The 24,010-nt window shown below is 35.0% G+C and overlaps 1 protein-coding gene across 1 annotated transcript in view; it reads left to right on the forward strand.

The window, feature by feature from the left end:
* The window catches only part of LOC114330269 (potassium channel subfamily T member 2), a 630,795-nt gene that overhangs the window by 491,545 nt on the left and 115,240 nt on the right, over positions 1-24,010 (forward strand). The window contains exon 13 of the mRNA XM_050662017.1: positions 22,392-22,526. Within this exon, the coding sequence (XP_050517974.1) occupies positions 22,392-22,526 (135 nt within the window). The remainder of the gene's footprint in view (positions 1-22,391; positions 22,527-24,010) is intronic.

Genomic DNA, 24,010 nt, shown 5'->3' on the forward strand with positions numbered 1-24,010 from the left:
TGGAGAGGCGGCCGAATATAGCTTTTCTCGATGCAGTTTCCTATTTTCCTTTAGTTTATTGGATGCTGGGATCTATAGACTGGTAAGTTATTTCTTTATCTTTTCCTTTTATAATAAAAGTATTTTGGAATTAAGTAAATGAAATAATGGTTTAAATAGATAACCAAAATATACTTACTATACAACTTAACAATATAGCGAATAAAAGAATATTACTGAGCAATTACATTTCAGTAAAATATAGCAACATATTTATACAAAATTATAATATAATATCTTAATTCCTAATTTATATAGGAAATAGTACATCATCATCATCATTTGGCTCTACAACTCTATGTGAGTTTTGGCCGCGTTTATTATTTCCCTCCATTGTTGTCGGTCCTGAGCAGCTATTTCCCATTGCTGTACTCCCAGTTTTCGTAGATCACTGGCAACTGCGTCCTTCCATCTCTTTCTTGGGCGACCAACTGACCTTTTGCTATTGGGCCTTTCCCAGAATGTGGCGTTCAGAAGTCTTTCGTCACTCGATTTTAGCACGTGGGCCACCCATCTTATTCGGTTTGCTTTAATGTAGCGTACTATGTTTTCATCTCCATATACTGTCTGGAGTTCATCAATGTGTCTTCTTCTCCATTCTCCTGCTGTCTCGTCTCTGCAAGGCCCATAGATAGTCCGCAGTATCTTTCTTTCAAGTACCAGCAATTTTGAATTTTCTCGCTGGTTCAGAGTCCCTGTTTCGCTTCCATACGTTATTGTGGGACGAATTATTGTCTTATATACTCTTATTTTTGCTGGCCTTGAGAGTATTTTTTATTTAAGTACGGTCGTTAATGAGTAATATGCCCTGTTTCCTGCAATGATCCTGGCTGCCACGTCCTTTTCATATTTATTTTCAGATGTTATGATCGCTCCCAGGTACTTAAATTCTTTGACGACTTCAAAACTGTATTCATTAATTGTTACGTTTTGTCTAACCCTTGGTCTTAGGTTCTTCGTAATCACCATGTACTTGGTCTTGTCGTCGTTGTCCTTAAGACCAACTACCTTGGCTCCGTTCTCGAATAGGGTGAAAACTTCTTTTGCATCACTGGTGGATTGTGCAATTGTGTCCACGTTATCCGCCAGGGGCAATAGTATTTTTGATCCTTGGGTGGCAAATCCGTTTGTCAGTTGTGGCTGAGCTTTCCTTACTGCATTATTCTAGTGCGAAGTTAAACAGCAGGAGGGCGAGAGGAGCTCCTTGTCTAAGCCCGGTGTCAATAAGGAATTCCTCCAACGTGGTGCTGCCAATTCTGATCCGCGCGGAAGCGTTCTCCGTACTCACATTTTCCAATCTTACCAGCTTTCCAGGTACTCCCATTTCTACCATGGTCTCCCACAATGCTTATCTGCTAACAGAATCGTAAGCTTGTTTAAAGTCCACGAAGATTTGATGTACATCGGGGTTGAATTCCCAGTTTTTTCTGGTCACCTGGCGTAGGACGAAGATCTGGTCTATGGTCGACCTTCCCGGTCTGAATCCACTTTGGTAGTCGCCTATTATTTCCTCTGCGTATGGAGTTAGTCTTCTAAATAGTATTATGGATATAATTTTGTATGTTGTATTGACTAACGATATTCCTCAAAAGTTCCGACATATTTGTTTGTCTCCCTTTTTGTGGATAGGTACTATATGGCTTTCATGCCAGTGTTTCGGTATCTCTTCTCTTTCCCAGACCTCCCTTATAAGGTGATGTATCTCAAGGTAGAATTTTTAGAGTTTTTCTCCCCCTGTTTTTAGTAGTTCCACCTGTATGCTGTCTGGGCCTGTGGCTCTATGGTTTTTTAGGGACGAAATTGCGGACTTTACTTCACCTAGTGTGGGCCCTGGTATTTCAGTTTCGGCTAGCTGGTACTGTCTTTGTTGCCCTGTCGGTGTGGGGTTTTCTGTATTTAAGAGTTGCTCAAAATACTTTCTTCCACTCATGGCTTAGTTCTTCGTCGTCTGTGAGCAATTACCCTGCATCTTCTTTTATAAATCTTGGGCTGTTGGTCGTGTTGCCTTTATTTTTTTGAGGTCCCTATAAAACTGTCTAGACTGACCTCTATGTTCCATATTATACCGATATAATTTGACTTGAACTTTCAAATTCGGTAAGCAGAATTGCTATTTTATTTTTTAATTAAAAGTTTTTCGGGTTCAAAAATTGCAATTTTTCTATTTTTTGAAAGTTCAACCGCGTTTATCTCGAAAACTATGCATCCTACAAAAAACTTGTAAGAACATTTTTTGCTTAGAATGACCCAAAAAATACAAAATAATATTTTTTTTGCAAAAAGTCGCTGTTGTGTAATTCCTCAAGTTCTTTGTTTATAACAATCTTATCGACATCCGGATCAACTGTTACCCAAAAAATTCGTGTTCTACGGGTCAAAATACAAAACAAAAACTAGGGTAAGTCCATCTGAACAAAGGAGGCCGTTGTACACCCCCCCTGGCAACAGGACTAAAATGTTTAATTGAAAGCCAAAATATTCCTACAGATTGGAACTTAGCATATTGATATTATATAAGCTACATATAAAAAAGGAGGCAGAAAAGGATGCGATAACTTTAGAGGTATTAGCGTCACTATCTGGATGGAAAGGTTGTATGGTGGAATCCTTAAAAAACGAATAAAGGCGAAGTAGTAGGAAATAGAAGATCAATGCGGCTTAAAATTTTTATTCTACAAGTAATAGAAACGAAAAACTTTTTGCTGGAAATCTTGATACCCATCTTGTCTTCTTATATCTCTAAAAGGCGTACGACAGAGTGCCTTTAAAATCTCTATTTAAAGTTTTGACAAAAACAGACTTAAAAAAGAGTATATCACAGCTCTACACAACATCTATAAGAATGTATTGTGTGCTGTTAAGAACCTTTTCCCGTTTCGGAACCATAAATTTATTGCGCCAACACGCCTTTATTTTACTACCAAACTCGGATTCAATTGTAAGGCCTCTTATCCTTGCCCACCATTCGCTTAGAGTCTCGTCGCAGTTTTTCAAGGCAGTGGAGTTAAAACGAGTTTAGACTTTAACCACGATTTTAAGTGTTCGTTGAAAATGTTCACTGACTTTTTTATTTTTTACTTTTTTTACTTTTTTCACTTTTTTACTTTTGCTCTTCTGCCTAATGAATATCATCAACGCTTCATGGTATATCCGCAAAAAAGATGTATATCGGAAACTCTACTTGAAAACCGTTAAAGGAGAAATAAAAGAATATTACCAAGGAACCATTGGAAATAAATAAATTAATAATGAAATTTATACTTTTGACTGAACATGAGTAGTAATTATTATTGCATCGGACCAGTAATTAGTAATAGTCTGAGAGCTAGTGAACCCTCCGACTAACGGTCTTCCTGTAGGGCTAGAAATTTTTATAGTGATAACTCATAGCACACCAAGGCTAAAAACCATGACCTGGCAGGCATCAGCCTGCACGTGTATATACCAGATGAATCTAAAAGTGCATAGTTTAGGGGTAAAAAAAACTTTCTCCTGTAAAGTTTAAATTTAAGTATTTGTTTGAGTAAGTCATTTAGAAGAAATGTGTACAATGACAGGCGGTTCTGAACAGCATAAGACCTTGCCAGGCGAGGGAAAAGATTAGAGTTTTTTCCTAAAATATTTTTTTTGCATCGAACAAAGTTTTTTTAGGTTTTCTGAATCATTCCAAACAGAAAAGGTCTTTAGTGACTTTTCTCTTAGGTTAATAGTTTTTGACATATAAGCGATTAAAAATTTAAAAATTGCGAAATCGGCTGGATGACGTCACTAGTATAATGTAAATGCCAAAAAGGCCTAATTTAAAAATAAATATCGACCTGTCTGAGGATTTCTCTTTAAATTTGCCCATTCTCAAAATAATGAATTTATGCAAACTCAAACGTTCTCACTTATACTACAGTGTTGCGCCCGCTTGATTAGAAATTACAAAACAAAGGGGTTTTCTATATTGCATTGCAAAAAACTCTTCAGGATTTGATCAATCGATGTTTAAAGAATATCTACCCATCTTGGCAACATTGAAATTGTCAGTTAAATGTCCGATTCAGGGTTAAAAATTGCCGATCTCACAATTTTTAAATTTTTAATCGCTTATATGTCAAAACCTTTTCTGTTTGGAATGATTCAAAAAACCTAAAAAAACTTTTTTCGATGCAAAAAAAAATAATTTTAGGAAAAACCCTAAAGCGCGTGATACACACGCAATCTTTAAGTACGCGGGTTTAAAGATCGCGGACTTACTCGGCTCGCCGTCGGTGATACACGGCAGACTTAAAGTACGCGGTTTTAAAGATCGCGGTCGCCGTCGGTAGCAAAAAATTTAGAAACTGTCCTCGTGGTTAAATTTTTTATTTCCTGTGTACCTAATTTTGCTGAAATCTTATGTTTTTTAGTAGAGTTTGATTATTTTTTTGGTCAGGTTTCGTTAAATAGAAGAATAATTTGATTTTTTTATAAGTGTGGTAAGCTGTCAAAATCATGATGTGAAGTATAGCACTTGTTTTTGATCTATTTTAATTTAATACAAGGTAGGCATAAACAAACAAAATATCATAGATAATATGGTAATATTTTCATCAGGAGGATAAAGCAGCCTATAAATAATTAGGTTTATGCAAAACCAAATAATCAAAATAATTTAGTATAGCTTAAAATAGTGTTTTACGGTTTTCTCAAAACTTATAAAATGTAACTTGTCTCCTTTCAACAATAAACGATTGAATTATTTCTAGGCAATTTGCTTAATTAGTGAAAATATAAGTGTAACTTTAAACGCAATAACATGATGGCTCGAGGCTCGCGGCTCGTGGAAGTGATACACGTACGGGTTACGAGTAAGATTTCAAACTTGTTGGATCGACGGCGTACTTACTCGGCGGACTTAAAGTACGCGTACTTGCGGTGATACACGCGCGAAAAAGGTCGCGAGCCATAAGTTCGCGTACTTACTCGCGTGTGTATCACCCCTTTAAAGCGCGTAATACACACGCAATCTTTAGTACGCGGGTTTAAAGATCGCGGACTTACTCGGCTCGCCGTCGGTGATACACGGCAAACTTAAAGTAATGCGGTTTTAAAGATCGCGGTTGCCGTCGGTGGTTTGTGCTATTTATGAATTTTATCGTATTATACATATACTTCGTATTGTATCCTATCGTGTATATATTTTTAATACTAATAAAAAAAGACGAAATCGAAAAGTGTGGGTTACAAACAAAATATCATAGATAAGAGGGTAATATTTTCATCAGGAGGATAAAACAGCCTATAAATAATTAGGTTTACTCAAAAACAAATAATCAAAAATAATTTAGTATAGCATAAAATAGTGTTTTACGGTTTTCTCAAAACTTATAAAATGTAACTTGTCTCCTTTCAACAATAAACGATTGAATTTTTTCTAGGCAATTTGCTTAATTAGTGAAAATATAAGTGTAACTTTAAACGCAATAACATGATGGCTCGAGGCTCGCGGCTCGTGGAAGTGATACACGTACGGGTTACGAGTAAGATTTCAAACTTGTTGGATCGACGGCGTACTTACTCGGCGGACTTAAAGTACGCGTACTTGCGGTGATACACGCGCGAAAAAGGTCGCGAGCCATAAGTTCGCGTACTTACTCGCGTGTGTATCACCCCTTTAAAGCGCGTAATACACACGCAATCTTTAGTACGCGGGTTTAAAGATCGCGGACTTACTCGGCTCGCCGTCGGTGATACACGGCAAACTTAAAGTAATGCGGTTTTAAAGATCGCGGTTGCCGTCGGTGGTTTGTGCTATTTATGAATTTTATCGTATTATACATATACTTCGTATTGTATCCTATCGTGTATATATTTTTAATACTAATAAAAAAAGACGAAATCGAAAAGTGTGGGTTACAAACAAAATATCATAGATAAGAGGGTAATATTTTCATCAGGAGGATAAAACAGCCTATAAATAATTAGGTTTACTCAAAAACAAATAATCAAAAATAATTTAGTATAGCATAAAATAGTGTTTTACGGTTTTCTCAAAACTTATAAAATGTAACTTGTCTCCTTTCAACAATAAACGATTGAATTATTTCTAGGCAATTTGCTTAATTAGTGAAAATATAAGTGTAACTTTAAACGCAATAACATGATGGCTCGAGGCTCGCGGCTCGTGGAAGTGATACACGTACGGGTTACGAGTAAGATTTCAAACTTGTTGGATCGACGGCGTACTTACTCGGCGGACTTAAAGTACGCGTACTTGCGGTGATACACGTGCGAAAAAGGTCGCGAGCCATGAGTTCGCGTACTTACTCGCGTGTGTATCACCCCTTTAATCTTGCCCCCGCCTGGCAAGGTCTTATGCTGTTCAGAATCGCCTGTCATTGTACACATTTCTTCTAAATGACTTACTCATACTTAAATTTAAACTTTACAAGAGAAAGTTTATTTTACCCCCTAAACTATGCACTTTTCGATTTACCTGGTAGATACTCGTGCAGGCCTTATTCCTGCCAGGTCATGGTTTTTAGCCATGGTGTGCTATGAATTATCACTATACAAATTCCTAGCCTTACAGGAAGATCGTTAGTCGGATGGTTCACTAGCTCTTAGACTATAAAGCTCTTTTGAGCTTTTTATAAAGTTCTACATCTGCAATTTAATTATTGACTTTACCAGCGATTTTTCGCTGAGACAATTCTCTCTTTATATATCTTCCTCACTTTTATTTTCATCGAGATTACATTAACTTTTTATCAAAATCTACTACAGTAAAATACAGTAAAATTTTATCGCTTCACACCACATCAGCTAGACGACCAGAATCTTGTTTTAGAGCTAATAAAACATACTCCAATCTCAATTTGTAATAAAACATTTCTCTCGTTCCCCCATTCGCCGAACACACTGTTATCATGTAAATTGCGATGTTCAACCGTTGAATCGTTTTCAGCTTAGACATTTGTCTCGTTTTAGTCTAGGGGAAAATAGGGGATTTCTTTGCCGATTGAGGTTCATAAGATTTTATAACTAATTTTTGTGTATTTTGATCCACTGAATCTAAATCTTTAACATGATAATCTAAAAAAACAATAAAATCCTTTATAAAAGGTATATATTTAAAATCTCTTAAAAGTGCTACCGTGAAGTGGGGTGAGATTGATCAATTTTAACTTTATTTGATTTATATTTTAAACGTTTTTGTGACTGTTCCATATTTAAACATTTCACGTGTTATATTAATATCTAAAGAGTAGTGATTAAACACTAGTTTTGTTTTAATTATTAAGAAAATCCACTTATCTCATAAAAAAGGGTGATCAATCTTAGACCCGTGACTGGGGTGAGATTGATCATGATGATTTTATAGCATGAAACAGTAGTGCCTTTAAATAGGATATGATCAATCTTAACCCTGACTAATTCGGTCAGACAGTTTTTCGAATTTTTACAAAGGAGTGAGTTTGATATGCGGGGTGAGAATGATCACACTATTTTTATTGTACTGTCCTTTATTTATACAAAAAAAAAACATATTTTAACAACTATAAATATAATTCAGAACAATTTATAAAAAAGAAAATTTTATTTAACGTTCTTTTTTATTAATTTCTCCGCGAAAATTATATTTTTGTATCCTATCAGAAATCGTCTTAAGTGTCGGATCTGGTAGTAAGGCAACTACTTCCTTGAAGGGAACAGTGGATACGTCATTTTCAATTATTTTGAAAATCTTCCTCGATCCTGCTGATTTAAGGCCTTGAATTTCGATTTCTTCTCCTTCTAAAACTCCTTTTACCTGACAGACATAGCGAAATTCCGTCTTTTTCCGAGAACCAGACAAAAATCTCACTAACAGGAATTTTCCCTTCATGATGTTTTCTAATGAAGGACAGAAGTATTCAACCTCCTCTTCATCTTTGTTAATGTCAACATCACTGTTGCTGTCATTTAATTCCAGGTTTTCATTTGAATCATCATCACTGGACTCCTATGGTGGTTTAGGTGCTGTAACACTTTGACCAGGTTCAGCTGCTTGCTAACAGTTTTCTTTTGCGTCTAGGTTTCTCAGAGCCGGAATTGTACCTCAAGTCTTTCAAAGAGTTAGTAAGAGAGCATCTTAGCTCGACTTGATCAATAGCGTCTTGTGGTAGCTTTTTCAAAACTCGATTGGGGTTGAATGGTGCAATGCCACATGCTTCAAAACCAGAAAGTAAATTCCTTTTTACAGCACTTTTCTCTCCGTCTGGATTTTTAGGTGGTACTTTATTCATGATTTCAAGTGTTTGCTTTAACAGCTTAGGAAATTCATTTTTCGGAATGTCAAAGGTTTTGGAATTTTGCCTTTTCCATGTTGTTAAAGTTTTCCTCCAGCTTTCTTTTAAGGGCCTAAAGAATGTGACATCCAATGGCTGGCAAATATTAGTACAGTTGGCTGGTAAGTATGCAAATATTATATTATTTTCTTCACATTTTCTCAGAACATCTGGATTAAAAAGAGATGCTAGGTTGTCCCCTATTAACACCTTTTTTCCATCGAGTCGCCTAACATGTGCTAAGAAGCAAGTGACAAATCAATCATTGAATCTTGACGTATCAATCCAACCATGGGAAGTTCGATTATATCGTGTCCCCAATGAGCAACATGGCTGTTCGCAGCATGGGCTGCCCTTGGGACCATTTTCTGTCCAAGTATCCCATAAATTTTCCGCCTTGTATATGACGTAAGGTGGCAGAAGTATACCTGACTCGGATCCACAAATCATTATTAATGTAGCAGATTTTGAATGGTTGAATATTTTTTCGGGATATTTAGTACCTCTTCGGTAGATGCAAAATTTTTTTCCGGGGTCATCTGAGACATTGGACTCGTCGTAATTAAAAATATTTTCAACTGGAACATTTTCAATCGTTTGTTGTAAATTGTCAAAGTATTTTTGAAGTTATTCTTCTTTAGGTGCGATGCGATTGAGAGTGAAATTTCATAAATCTGCACGCATGCGCACACAGACAGTAATAGTTCGTTGCTAATCTTTCGAGATAGGTATGTATGTATCTGTATCAGCGCAAATAAGTCATTAAAGAAATATATTAGTGTTTTTAGTAAATGTATTATTTATTATAATTTTTGGATTTGTCTTTCTCTGTAGTAAGATAATAAAATATTATGTAGGTATAACATTTTTATATGTCTATTTGTCACCGTGTTGTGTAATTATATCCGAAACTTTCTTGTCATTTAAAGGAGCTCGGTGGCGTAGTTGGTAGAGCGTTGGGTCAGTGATTGGAAGGTCGCACCGGTCGCAGTTTCCAATCCTGGACGATTCATATTTTTTTTTAATTTTTGGTTGTTTTAATAAAAAAATTTTGAAAGTGGTAGATAAGAAAGATAGTTTAATATTTAAATAAAATACAAATAACCTGTTAAGTATATTTACTTCGTTGAAATTATATAATAGAAGAATAACTTCTTACATGCGTACAAAGTACACACACATTCTCAAATCCATTGCACTTAGAGGATATCCCCAATCTACATACGTTAAAATGCTATTAATAATGGCTACTTCTTCTTCATATGTGAATACAGATTGTCCACCTGCTTTCTTAATCTTCCTTCCATGGTACTTGTTATTTAAAGTTCCGTATCACAATTTGTATTTTTTGGCGGCTTTTCTTAGCGATAATCCATTTTCCAATACATCGTGCAACGCCTGGTTAACTTGTTCTTCATTAAAATTGCCATACGTTCTACTGCCTAATTGTCTTTTGTACGTTCTTCCCATGTTGATTGATATTCATTCTTAAATCTGTAACAAAAATAATAAATTAATTTCTGAAACGTACGTAACGTGGGGTTAGATTAATCACTTGATCAATGTCACCCCATTCAATATTATCCGCCATCTTAAAGCTGGCATTAGTTAAAATGCTAGATATTTAAAATTATTATTACAGAACCATACAAAATAATTTTATAACAATAGAAAAAGCGAACTTATCTCTGTTCTTTCTCTACCATCAAAAGTACACAAACTATAAAAACAGGCCAAAAATATGAAATTGGAAAGAAATCCTTTGTAAAAGGTATAAAATTGTTTTATTAAAAATCCCTTAAAAGGGCTACATCACAACAAAACGTTTTCGATTTTTATAAAAAATCATCATCAGTGTTCGATAAACTGGATGCTAGCTGAGCCACAAAAGAAAAATATCTGGGTAAAAACCCTTTACATATAATATAGATGCCTTAAAAGTGCATACTTCGATAAAAGGCCTGTGATGGTCACATGGCAAACAGGATAATGCCCTAAGGTAAGGTATACAGGTTTCCCAACACGTGGGATCCAAATTGAGTTGATCACATTTCAATGACTTAATGGCAACTGAAAAATATGGTTAATTTCAAAGCAACAGAACTTCTTCCCAATGCCAATTGCAAACTAACAACGACGTGAACGTGAATTGATCATAGCCAAGATCCAAGAAATGAATAGTGCCACGCCCAGAAACTACATATATGTGATACAACGACAAATGATCAATGTCACCCCGGGAGATCAATCTCACCCCTTTTTACGGTACAGAACTAGTTTTCGATTGGTTGACCAATAATCATCAGTGCTTACGTGAAGTTTCTCCACATTCTAACCACCAAGATGTAGTTTTACAAAAATATGTGGGTCAAAGCCCTTTACAAGTAATCCGTCAAGGAAACATCGGTTAAAATGCTATCTTAAGCATGGATGTTTAAAATATTTATTAATACGCCTCAGGTAACATCTGAGCTATGGTTTTACTAGTTCACATGGTGAGAGTACGGTAGCAAGTGACCTGTCACCATGTGAACAAGTAAAACCATAGCTCAGATATACCTTTTTTTTGGGAGGTGGGAATCTTCTCAAGACCGTCTGGGAAGGTGTCCCAGGTGTTTCGGATTCGGTCCATCCTATCTGTATCACGGGCCGCCTACCGACTAAACCCACCCTCTCTTTTCTCCAGCCGACGAGTATGGGACCGCTCTTAGCGAGCATATCTGACCCGTCGACCTTACTCATATCTCCCCTCCGGCTCTCCTAGCGTGCATTCCATGGGTCAGTTGACCCCCGGACCGACCCCACGCCCCGGACCAGGACAGTCAGCGAAGCGACCGTCTGGCGCAACCCGTGCGCAGGTAGGGCGACAAGGAGGCCCCTAATCCCGATGGAAACAACCAGAAGATGTCAGTTGGCAGTTACGAGCAACTCCAGTCGTTCATACTTTCATCTATGCACTCTTTCTCGTCCGCCCCTTCATACTTTCTTTCATTCAACTCCAATCATTCATACTTTCATCTATGCACGCTTACTCATCCACCCATTCAATTCAGAAATTAAAATGGGACAGTCAGGGCAGAAAAGACATAAAGAAAAAGGAAAGAAAAAAAGAAGAGACAGAGAAGAAAAAAAGATAGAACACATAGACAGGAAAAACCGAAAAATAAAAAATTGTTCGAAAGAAATATAAACTTTAACTATTTAGAATGGGAAATAAGCCACAATATTATTAAAAAATGATTTTTTATTAACGTTTCGACGCCCAAATCGAGACTCAAGTGTATAGAAAACCAACACATACCAACAGATAACTCAATTACAAATCAAATCACAACATCAACGTTAAAAAGGGAATCATAAAATCCTTATATGATAGAGCCAAAATTACTTGTTCTAACGAAAATTCCTTTTAAGAAGAAAAACAATTCTTAACATCTGTTTTATTAAAAAATGATTATCCTTTATCGTTTATAAATAAGGAATTGTCAAGATTGGATCGAATGGAACAGAACAACATAGAACGGGATCCTACAACATTCACAAGAAATAATACGAGGAAAATATCAATACCATACATAAAAGGACTATCCGAGAAACTTAAAACAATAGGAAATAAATTCAACATCAAGACCATTAAACGTTAGAATAAGTGAACATCAATCTTATATTAAAAATAGAGAATTTGATAGATCTCAAATATGTCAACATGCATGGGATAATGAACATAGAGTTCAGTGGAGAGATTCAAGTATAGTCCTGAAAGAAACAGATAGTAAAAAGAGAAAAATCAAAGAAGCGGCTCTAATTATGCTAAACGAAACCAATTGTGTCGCAAATTCCTCGGTGGAATGCAGTAGGATGTGGATACCCATACTGAAAGAGGAAGTCAATAGAAAGAAAATACCACAATTAGTAAGTCAATAGTCGAGTTAGTACATATTTTATATTTTAATATTACTTATATACCCATGTATTATTGATATTATTTATAATTTAAACAAAATTATAGTAAAGTCAGAATTTGGTATTAATTTTGAGAATAAATTAAATGTAAGACCAAATACTTACGATGTCGGGATAGTATCACGAGGTTTTTTCCTGGTTTTCCCTCGTGATTTACTATGAGATCTCTAACGCGAGAATTTTAATGTCACCGTTGCATGTGGTTGTCTTTTTAAAGGCAGATCACATGCTATGATTTTTTTTTGTGACGGATATTCTTGAGTTGGGGTTGATTTCATGTAATCGAATGAACTATCTTTCAGTAAAGTCGTCCCAGGAACGCAACTCATAAATATTGGCAATATCATTTTAAAGTCTTCTACTTTAAAATGTATCATATGTATCTGAATTGCCGATATAAATGAGTCAAATTAAATAAATTATTAGAAGAATTTTTTTACTAAGCAACAACATTTTTGTTTATATTAATAGTATTTTGTATTTGGACAACGGCACCCGATTTGGGCGTCGAAACGTTAATAAAAAATCATTTTTTAATAATATTGTGGCTTATTTCCCATTCTAAATAGTTAAAATTGTAAAAATGCCACAAGAAAATAGCTTCAGAACAACATTAAATATAAACTTATATAAATAAAATTAAATAGGTAGGTACATAAATAAAATACGATAAAATAAATAACTAAAAATATGAAAAAGTAAAATAAGTAAATAAAAATAGGCAGTCAGCGTCGTTTGGATGTAAAGGGTCCACCCCCGCTGGCTGCCCGATCACAACACAAACACATTTTAAGAAAAATAAATATAAAGCATTCATCCCGCTTGCAGCCGCCTCTCTTTTTCTTCTTTGTGCTTTATTGTCTTTGTGACGAAGGCAATCATCAGCTCAAAGTCTCGTTTGCTGTCGATAGCTCTATCGATCATCTCATTTGGCTCGCCTAGGGGAGATCCCAGGACCAGCTGCAGTTCGGTACGCCCCGCACGATAGGCAGGGCATACGAACACGACATGCCGCGCGTCATCCACTACACCACACTCGGGACATAGATCGTCCCTAGTTTTCCCAATACGGTGGGTATATTGTCGAAACGATCTATGCCCCGTCAGAAACTGTGTAAAGTAGTAGTTGATGACATCCGTACCACCTCACTACATCCGGGATCAGGGATCTCGTCCAGGCGGCCCTTCCGTCTTTGGCTGCCCGTTCCCTCTGCCACGTCTCTAAACTTCTAGCTCTCTCCAGTGGCCCTGAACCTATCGCCCTGTTGCCCCTTCGGTACATTTGGAATCTCTCCCTGGCCAGGATGTGAACCGGCAGAGAACCAGCCACTACCTGTAAAGCAATGGTTGATATAGTCCTGTACGCGCTGCACACTATGATCAGGGGTTTCCTTTGAGCCCTCAGAAGCATGTCTTTATACTTTTTCGCCCGCCACACTGAGGCCCCGTATAATATTATGGATAATATTGATTGTAACATCATTAGCCTTTTCTGGGATCCGGGCCCCCCTATATATGTTATTAGTTTATTCAGCGTTGAGGTCCCCTCCTCCGCTTTTCGACATGCTTCTATCACATGTAGTCCAAATGTCAAATCTCTCGTCCAAAGTTATGTCTAAATACCTTACTGTCCGTTGGGGTCTTATTTCGGAGCCTTGATATCTGAAAACTGTATCATCTCTTTTACTCAGATATACCTGGGGCGTATTAATAAATACAGTCGATCCCGCTTATTGGAATAGCCTTCGTGCCAAGTAAAAGTATTTCTATAACTGGGATATTCTAATAACCGATCATTAGTGGCTAGTAAATCCATTTCGGGACTTCAAATTTCTATTCCTTAAACCGGGATATTCCTATAACCGGTATTCTAATAAGCGGGTTGTTCGACTTTTTAAACATCCATGCTTAAGATTGACGGATTACTTGTAAAGGGCTTTGACCCACATATTTTTGTAAAATTATATCTTGGTGGTTAGCATGTAAACTTCACGTAAGCACTGATGATGATTGGTCAACCAATCGAAAACTAGTTCTGTGATATAGCCCTTTTTAGGGATTTTAAATATATACCTTTTATAAAGGATTTTATTGTTTTTTGTATTACATGGTATACAGCCAACTACAGTAAAACTTTTTCTTTGTGGATTTTTATGATAATCTAAATTTTCGAGCAGGAAATTGTTATTCGCATTTTAAGTTATCAATTGCTTATAACTAATAAATATATACCCTTTTTTCAAATCATGTTTTCTTCTTTTTAATAACAAACCAAGCAAACAAACTGATAGACTTGTTTTTTTTTTAATAAACATAACATGATTTAAAAAGAGGTTTATATCTTTATTAGTTTATTTGTTACTTTCATTTAAACAATTAAATTGTTAATAGTCCAGAAAGCCACTGTAGTCCTGTCGCCAGGGGGGGTACAACGGCCTCCTTTATTCAGATGGACTTACCCAAGTTTTTTTCATGTATTTTGACCCGTAGAATACGAATATTTTGGGTAACAGTTGATCCGGATGTCGATAAGATTGTTATTGACCAAGAACTTGAGGAATTACATAACAGAGGTTTCTCACAAAACAAAACATTTTTTTGTATTTTTTGGGTCATTCTAAGTAAAAAATGTTCTAACAAGTTTTCCCGTAGGATGCTCAGTTTTCGAGATAAACGCGGTTGAACTTTCAAAAAATCGAAAAACTGCAATTTTTAAACCCGAATAACTTTTGATTAAAAAATAAAATAGCAATTCTGCGTAGCGCCTTTGAAAGTTCAAGTCAAATTATATCGGTTTTGATTATTTGCATTGCTAAAAATTTATTGTGTTATTGTTAAACAAAGCTACAAACACCTAGTGCGTGAGTGATGTTTCCTATGATTTCTCATTTAAAATCTAACGAGTAGGTAGAATAGGTACTAGTGCAATCGAGGCTATTTCTACGTAGCATGCGTTAAAATGCATGTAAAGGCACGGGAAACACTATGTGTTTATAGCTTTGTTAAACAATAAAAAATAAATTTTAGCAATGCAAATAATTAAAACCGATATAATTTGACTTAAACTTTCAAATGCGGCAAGCAGACTGGCTATTTTATTTTTTAATCAAAAGTTATTCGGGTTCAAAAATTGCAATTTTTCGATTTTTTGAAAGTTCAACCGCGGTTAACTCGAAAACTAGCCATCCTACGAAAAAAATTGTAGAAACATGTTTTGCTTAGAATGGCCCAAAATATACCAAAAAATGTTTTGTTTTGCGAGAGATCGCGGTTATGTAATTCCTCAAGTTCTTGGTCAATAACAATCTTATCGACATCCGGATCAACTGTTACCCAAAAAATTCGTATTCTACGGGTCAAAATACATGAAAAAAACTTGGGTAAGTCCATCTGAATAAAGGAGGCCGTTGTACCCCCCCTGGCGACAGGACTACTGCGCATCCGCTAGGAAAAATATTCTAATTCGGATTTTTTGCACAATCTTACTCAAAAAGGACTCCTTTTAACAAATTTGCATGTTGCCAGGACCAAAAGGTGGTCAAAAATTTTTTAAACGTTTTTTTTGTTTTTTTTCCTAAAATGATTTTTTTTGCATGGAAAAAAGTTTTTTTTTGGTTTTTTGGATCATTCCAAACAGAAAAGGTCTTTAGTGACTTTTCTCTAAAAATGATAGTTTTTGACATATAAGCGATTAAAAATTGAAAAATTGCGAAATCGGCCATTTTTAACCCTCAAAAACTATGTGAAAAACTGAAAATTTAAATGTTGGCAAAGTATGTAGATACTCTTTAAACATCGATTGATGAAATTCCGAAGAGTTTTTTGCAATACAATATTCAAAACTCCTTTGTTTTTTAATTGCTAATCAAGCGTGCGCGACACTATTTTCCATCGACAGTATGGTGCAAATGAAAGGAATAAATTCGTTATTTCGTAAACCGGCGACTTTAAGGAAAAATCCCGAAACAGGTCGATTTTTATTTTTAAGTTATGATATTGTGGCATATATGGTATACTAATGACGTCATCCATCTGAGCGTGATGACGTAACCGATGATTTTTTTTAAATAAGAATAGGGGTCGTGTGCTAGCTCATTTGAAAGGGTCTTCAATTTTCTATTCAGTAATATAAACATTTATATAATTATTTATACAGGGTGTCCTTCTATTTCTTTTCTTTTCAAATAATTTAATTTAATAAAAAATTTTTGGATACCCTGTATAAATAATTATATAAATGTTTACACTACTGAATAGAGAATTGAAGAACCTTTCAAATGAGCTACCACACGACCCCTATTCTCATTTAAAAAAGTCATCGATTACGTCATCACGCCCAGACGGATGACGTCACTAGTATACCATATATGCCACAATATCGTAACTTAAAAATAAAAGTCGACCTGTTTCGGGTTTTTTCCTTAAATTCTCCGGTTTACGAAATAACGAATTTATTCCTTTCATTTGCACCATACTGTATACACATGCAACGGTGTTGCGCACGCGTGATTAGAAATTAAAAAACAAGGAGTTTTGAATAGTGTATTGCAAAAAACTCTTCGGGATTTTATCAATCGATGTTTAAAGAGTATCTACCTACTTTGGCAACATTTAAATTTTCAGTTTTTCACATAGTTTTTGAGGGTTAAAAATGGCCGATTTCGAAATTTTTCAATTTTTAATCGCTTATACGTCAAAAACTATCATTTTTAGAGAAAAGTCACTAAAGACCTTTTCTGTTTGGAATGATCCAAAAAACCTAAAAAAAACTTTTTTCCAGGCAAAAAAATAATTTTAGGAAAAAAACAAAAAAAAAACGTTTAAAAAATGTTTGACCACCTTTTGGTCCTGGCAACATGCAAATTTGTTAAAAGGAGTCCTTTTAACAATGATGTAACAGTACCTTGAGTAAGATTGTGTAAAAAATCCGAATTAGAATATTTTTCCTAGCAGATGCGCAATGGCTTTCTGGACTATAATAACAAATTCCTGTCCAAAATTAATATTCGCATTCAACTTACAGGTCAAAATATACAAACATATAAATACTCTGGGGCAATTAGAAAAATACAAGGAAAAGTTATTTACCAGCAATTTTATTGCTGAAATCGAATCGTAAAATTGTATATATTAATAATATAGGTATGCAAAGTCCGCAGATAGTGTGCTACTTTTTTATAAACAAAATGGCGCCCGAAAATCGTGTTTTTTTCAATTTTTGCTTTATAACTCCAAAGATTTTAACTTTACACCAAAAACACCCAATTAAAAATTCACCCTAATTAAATTCTGCATAGAGATGCGTTTTTCCGATTTACCTCGACGAAAATTTTTCCCGGAAAATGCGGGTTTTTCCAACAAAATCTTTAATTTTCAACTAAAATTTTAGATAAGTAATTATTTATTAATAATTAATAAACTTGGCAATATAAAAGCTCTTTTCGTATTGATTATAATTCCAGAAGCCTATGGAAATTGAAGAAACAGTTTAGCAACAATTGAACTGTTAATTAAAAATTTACGGTCGCTATAATAACCACAATAATTACGATACATAATAATAACTAAGATTTTTGTTTAAAAAAATACTGTAACTATCTAATATACTTTATAGAATTGAAATTGGACTATTTAAGCGACCTCAGGAATATTTTAAAATTATAAACAATTTTTTGGCTTATAAACAAATAGAATATCTCGGGAAATATTAAATTAAATTAAATCATGAAAAGGGTATTGAAAAGAAAGCGGCAGGACACTTATTTTAAAAGAAAAACGTTTATTTCTGAGATACAATCGGTCAAAGTTCACCGGCATTTACGGGAAAGATATAAAAAATAGGATCATCATTTTCAAACAATCATCTCTTTATTTTTGTCCTCTTTCTCTACACCAATTTTGATATCTTTAAAATACTCCTAACATATATTATTACAATAAAATTTCTGGTAAATAACTTTTTCTTGTATTTTACTAATTAACCCAGAGTAATAAACTACATTTTTGATAAAAATTTTGTTTTCGATAAAACACTTACTTATTAAGTTTTTTTGCGAAAACCCGTCTAAAAACGTGTTTTTTTTTTGTTTGTTGAAAATTGAGCATTTTACTGGCAAATAATTCAAAAAGTATTGACTTCGTGGAGACACAGAAAACTACACGGTATCGCCATGTTACACGTTTATTTATTAGGGTGGGCCGATTTTTCGAAATTACTAAAATGGTAAAATGCAATTGAAAAAAAGTTGAAGTGTATAAAAACAAAATTTTTGATATTAAATATTAATAAAAAAAATTATTTTGAACTGCCACATAAATGTCAAAAATTTAAATTTTTATATTAAAAATATTAAATTTTGCATTTTACCACATTGTTAAATAATTAAAACTAAAAGTTTTATTACAATAAAGTTTTTGTATATTTTTTATATTTCAACTGCCACAAGAACATTATGTTAAAACTAAATTAGGCGATCATTACGTGAAGCGACGCCACTGACTTGGCTGTCCGATGTTTTCGGACCGATCGTAATGTTTTATCGATTTGAGACAAAGAGGTATTCTTTCATTTGGGAATGAATCAGTTTTCGACTAACAACCACGGAATACAGTCGTATTAGTCTTCGTATCTCTTGATCTTTTACGTCGTAATATAAGTTTGTTTATATGTTTATGTTTACCGATAAAATGGCGCGTAACACCAGAAATGAGTTAAAGTGTCCTATATTTGGAGCGTCCAATAATATAAACGAAACAGTTTTACCCATAGGCGTAACCAGGGGGGGGTTTTGGGGGTTGTAACCCCCCCCCATTGGGATGTACTTTGAGCACTATACGCTTAACACCATAGCCCTCAGAGACCTTCCAGTAGTTGTAACCCCCCCCTTTCAGGTAGTTGTAACCCCCCCCCCCTTAGGATCATCCTGGTTACGCCTATGGTTTTACCAACATATGAAGATATGAACACTTACTTCAACTATGTTGAATATGAATTAAAACCGATTGCAACAAATCCACAACAAACCGCAACTGAGACAAGTCAAATTGTAGCAAAGAAAATTCAGGAAATTTGGAGTCGTGCTTCAATTCCAACCATTCAGCAGTGCAGTATTATAAAGCGAATAACAAGTTATCGTCTTAAAATTAGAAATTTACTAAAACCTTATAAACAACGCAGTGGTGTTGCAAGTTATAAAAACAGTTAAATTATTTCAGAACACAATCCACTATTTGATGTGGCTGCTTGTAAATGTCTAGATTTAAATAATTGTTCTTGCGATAAAGTATTTAAAGTGCCAGCAGCCGAACGACCATTTTTAGAAGACCAAAGAACTCAAAGACGAATGGTAATTGGTGCCATAGATATAACAATGTCCAAAAAGTTACAGAACCGAGAGGAGAGAAATTTATTGCAAATTCAAAAACAATTAAATGAGAATGTTGTTCACTTACCGAAAAATCGATCTCGGCAGAAAAGAATAGCGACGCAAACACTTACACATGAATCGATCAGTTCTGCAGAAACTTCTACTGTGCAGCAAAAGTCATTAGCTTCCTGTAATATGTTAGAATTACCTGTGCTTGCAAGAACACTCGATCGTTTTGGTATTTCTGATCGAGCTGGTGCTGCAGTCGCTTCAGCAGTACTACAAGACGTCGGTATTTTAAATATGGAAGATAATAGCAACATTATAGATAAGAACAAAATTCGTCGTACTAGAACAAAAAAACGTGCCCTTCTTGAAATGGACGATTCTTCACAGTTACGTGGCTTTTTTTTCGATGGCCGCAAGGATAATACGTTAAAAATGGAAGATAATCGTCGAAAGTTAATTCGAGAAGAACATATTACAATCTTAAAAATGCCTGAGTCGACTTATCTGGCGCATGTTACTCCTGATTCTGGTACTGCTGTGAACATTTTAAAAAGCATTTTAAAATATTTTGATGACTCTGACGTATCCACAGATGTCTTAAGAGTAATAGGATGTGATGGGACGAATGTTAATGTTGGAAAGTTTAATGGTGTTATTGTGCAATTAGAAAAACATTTAAATCGCCCGTTGCAATGGCTTATTTGCCAGCTGCACTGTAATGAATTACCTTTGCGACACCTTATGAATTTCCTTGATGGTAGTACAACTGGACCTCGTCACTTCAACTGACCTATAGGACAAGCACTCATTGGATGTGAAAATCTACCTGTTGTTAAGTTCAGTGTAATTGAATCATATGTACAGGAGAATGTGGATAGGTCTGATTTAAGTACAGATCAACAATATCTTCTTGACATGTGTGTTGCAATCTCAGACGGAAGTATTGACAACAAACTTTCTAAACGGTGCCCAGGTAAAATAGTGCATTCCCGCTGGTTAACATTGGCTAACCGTATTAGGTCTGGATCCCGCGCATGAAAAAAAAGTTGATTAATAGCAAGCTGAAAATTTGTTAATAGCTTAAGGGTGTCTAGTCGGATGAACTTTGATATATGGGAACATTGGAACAGGGGCAGTTTTAATTGTGGAACAGGTTAAAAATTTGGAACGGTCACACCACGAAAACGGCACATTTATTTTGTCCGACAGAACAGACTTAAACTCTCCGAACAGAGATTAAACTCTCATGCAAAAATCAGACTGCTATTTATCACCAAATGGGCGTTTTTATGAGTGGAACATGTAGAATATGTCAAATGACAGGAATTATGACAGGTGGTAAATAGCAGTCTGATTTTTGCATGAGAGTTTAATCTCTGTTCGGAGAGTATAAGTCTGTTTTGTCGGACAAAATAAATGTGCCGTTTTCGAGGTGTGACCGTTCCAAATTTTTAACCTGTTCCACAATTAAAACTGCCCCTGTTCCAGTGTTCCCATATATCAAAGTTTTTCCGACTAGACACCCTTAAGCTATTAACAAATTTTCAGCTTGCTATTAATCAACTTTTTTTTCATTCGCGGGACCCAGACCTATATACTACGTTTATATGTTTCCATTGTGGTTCCATCAGATAATTTGATTACCTTAGCAACCTTTATTTTAAAAGTGTATGCTCCAGTATGGTTCTTTATAAAAACCAGACCGTCCTGCCTACATGGAGCCTTTAATTTTTGGAAAATGATTCAGTTATCTAGGTATTTACCACAACCCCTAAAGGATGTAATGGATCCGGTTCTATTGCGAAATAGTTTTTATTGCAGATCCAGAAAATATGCTACTTGGAATGTTAGGAGATCCAAGAAAACATATTAGAGAGCTTGCTGTGCGCCGTATTTTTAAAGCTCGAACAAGTAACATAAACCAGCGACTACGAACATTTGAGGTACCACCTGTGCTTAATACGAACGCTATGGATTATATCGATATCATAAATTGGAGTACAATACCCTTAACTGAACCACCATTAACAATTGGAAGTTCGAATGAAACTTTACAGGAAATTGTGGTTAATCCGGAGACATCAGCACTGTTATCGGAGCTTAAGTTATATCCGTCTCACACGCAAGCCGTTGAACGCATGATTAAACTTGTGACAGAAGCTTCAGCAAAAGTTTGTGGTGCTGATAACAGAGATGGTTTGATCAGAACCAAACTGGAATCACACCGAATTATGCCTTCTAACATTTGTTTCATTCTATGTATTTATAACATTTTCAGATATGCAAGTTGTAAAACTAGTAAAATTTTAAATTCAAAATATTAGTGACCTTGTGGCAGTTCAAAACAGCAAAATATGAAAAAAATTATTTTTACAAAAAAAATTGTTTTCCTACTCCACATGTTTTTTTTGGATTGCAAAATCTGAAATTAAAATATTTTTGAATTCAAAATTTTAGTGACCTTGTGGCAGTTCAAAACAGCAAAATATGAAAAAATTTATTTTTACAAAAAAAACTGTTTTCCTACTCCACATGTTTATTTGGATTGCAAAATCTGAAATTAAAATATTTTTGAATTTCGTATACAAATCGGCCTACCCTATTATTTATTGACCTATTTGTCATTTTTGTAATAGTCCCTAGACTATTCTCCCATTCGCCGAACATACTGTTATCATGTAAATTGCGATGTTGAACCGTTGAATCTTGTTTTCAGCTTAGACGACCTACTTAGAGCTGGCATAACCCTAGCAGAAAATGTCGTGGTTGTGAACAAGGAGCTGTCGAACTCCGCAGAAGAGGATTCGTTGTCGGATTGTAATACCATTGTGGCTGTTCAGACCATGTTTAAGTGAGTGTATTTATATTCATAACTCATAATAATTAATACAGGGAAGCTTATTATGCTATTATTTGTATCTGTTATAAGTAGTTATAATTTTAGGGTGGATTAATTTAGAAATATACGTGTTTATAAAAATTTAACAAGAGTTGATTTGTACTATTTTTTTATAAATGCGATAAGCTATTGTTTATCTCTATCTAACAAAATTTGAGAACTTTTTCCCTATTTTAGTTTTTTTTAGGTTATGTTGTATAATTTCTTCTAATTGTTAATATAGGCGAGCGGCAGACACCCCTAAAATGACATGGGATTGACCACAGTGTGATGAATGGATAATTATGGCCATACTTTATGTCTTTGATGGTGCTGAAAACAAAAATGAGGTTTATTGTGAATTATAAGTGTGGGAATATCATCGAAAACGCAATATAACTCTAAAAATAAAAATAAAAGAAATCAATTTTTTACGTTTAACTCGCTACAACTCTGTTCGGTTTTAATATTTTTTTCTGAAATGACTTTTGCTGAGTAAGCAGTAAACATATTATTATATCATACATATACAAACTTGACATGGAAATGAAAGTAAGTACAAACAATATGAGCTATTAAATTATATACACGCGGAATAATGTGGGGATTATTATTAGATCGCGAGAGACTCAGTTAGGTTTGGGACTTTCTGGCCTCTTGAGTAATATATAATGATTTTCGTCATCAGCTGAGTACTATCTATAATCTTCTTCTTCACGTGCCATCTCCGCGACGGAGGTCGGTAATCATCGGATTCGGATTCGGACTTTGGAGACGGCTGCTCTGAAAAGTTCGTTTGATGTACATCCGTACCATTCTCTCAGGTTGCGCAGCCACGATATTCTGCGTCTCCCTATGCTTCTTTTTCCTTGAATCTTTCCTTGCATAATGAGTTGGAGAAAGTTGTATCTCTCTCCACGTGTAATATATCCGAGATATTTCAATTTTCTGGTTTTGATTGTATTTAAGACTTCCATTTCTTTATTCATCTTTCTCAGAACCTCTTTGTTTGTGGCGTGTTCTGTCCATGATATTTTCAGAACTCTTCTATATATCCACATCACTAGTGATTCCAGTTTTTTCATTGATGCCGCATTCAAGGACCAAGCTTCCGTTCCTTAAAACAGAGTCAAGAAAACGTAGCAAACGTTGTGCAGAGCACTTTTCTCATTTTGTTAAAATTCTCTCTAGCCTTTCCTATTCTAATTTTAATCTTCTGGAAGTATTTATTTGTGGAGTTGATCATTGTTCCAAGATATGCATATTGGTCTACTCGTTCGACATTGGTTCCGTTTATTAGGAGATTCTCGTTGTTTCTTTGAGTTTTAGATATTCTCATAAATTTTGTCTTCTTGATGTTCATTGTTAGACCGTATTCTAGGCTATATATCGCTATTCTGTTAACCAGCCTCTGAAGATCTTCAATATTTTCGGCTAAGACGACAGTGTCATCCGCA

The sequence above is a fragment of the Diabrotica virgifera genome, chromosome 9 (genome assembly GCF_917563875.1).
Source record: "Diabrotica virgifera virgifera chromosome 9, PGI_DIABVI_V3a".
Taxonomy (NCBI): domain Eukaryota; kingdom Metazoa; phylum Arthropoda; class Insecta; order Coleoptera; family Chrysomelidae; genus Diabrotica; species Diabrotica virgifera.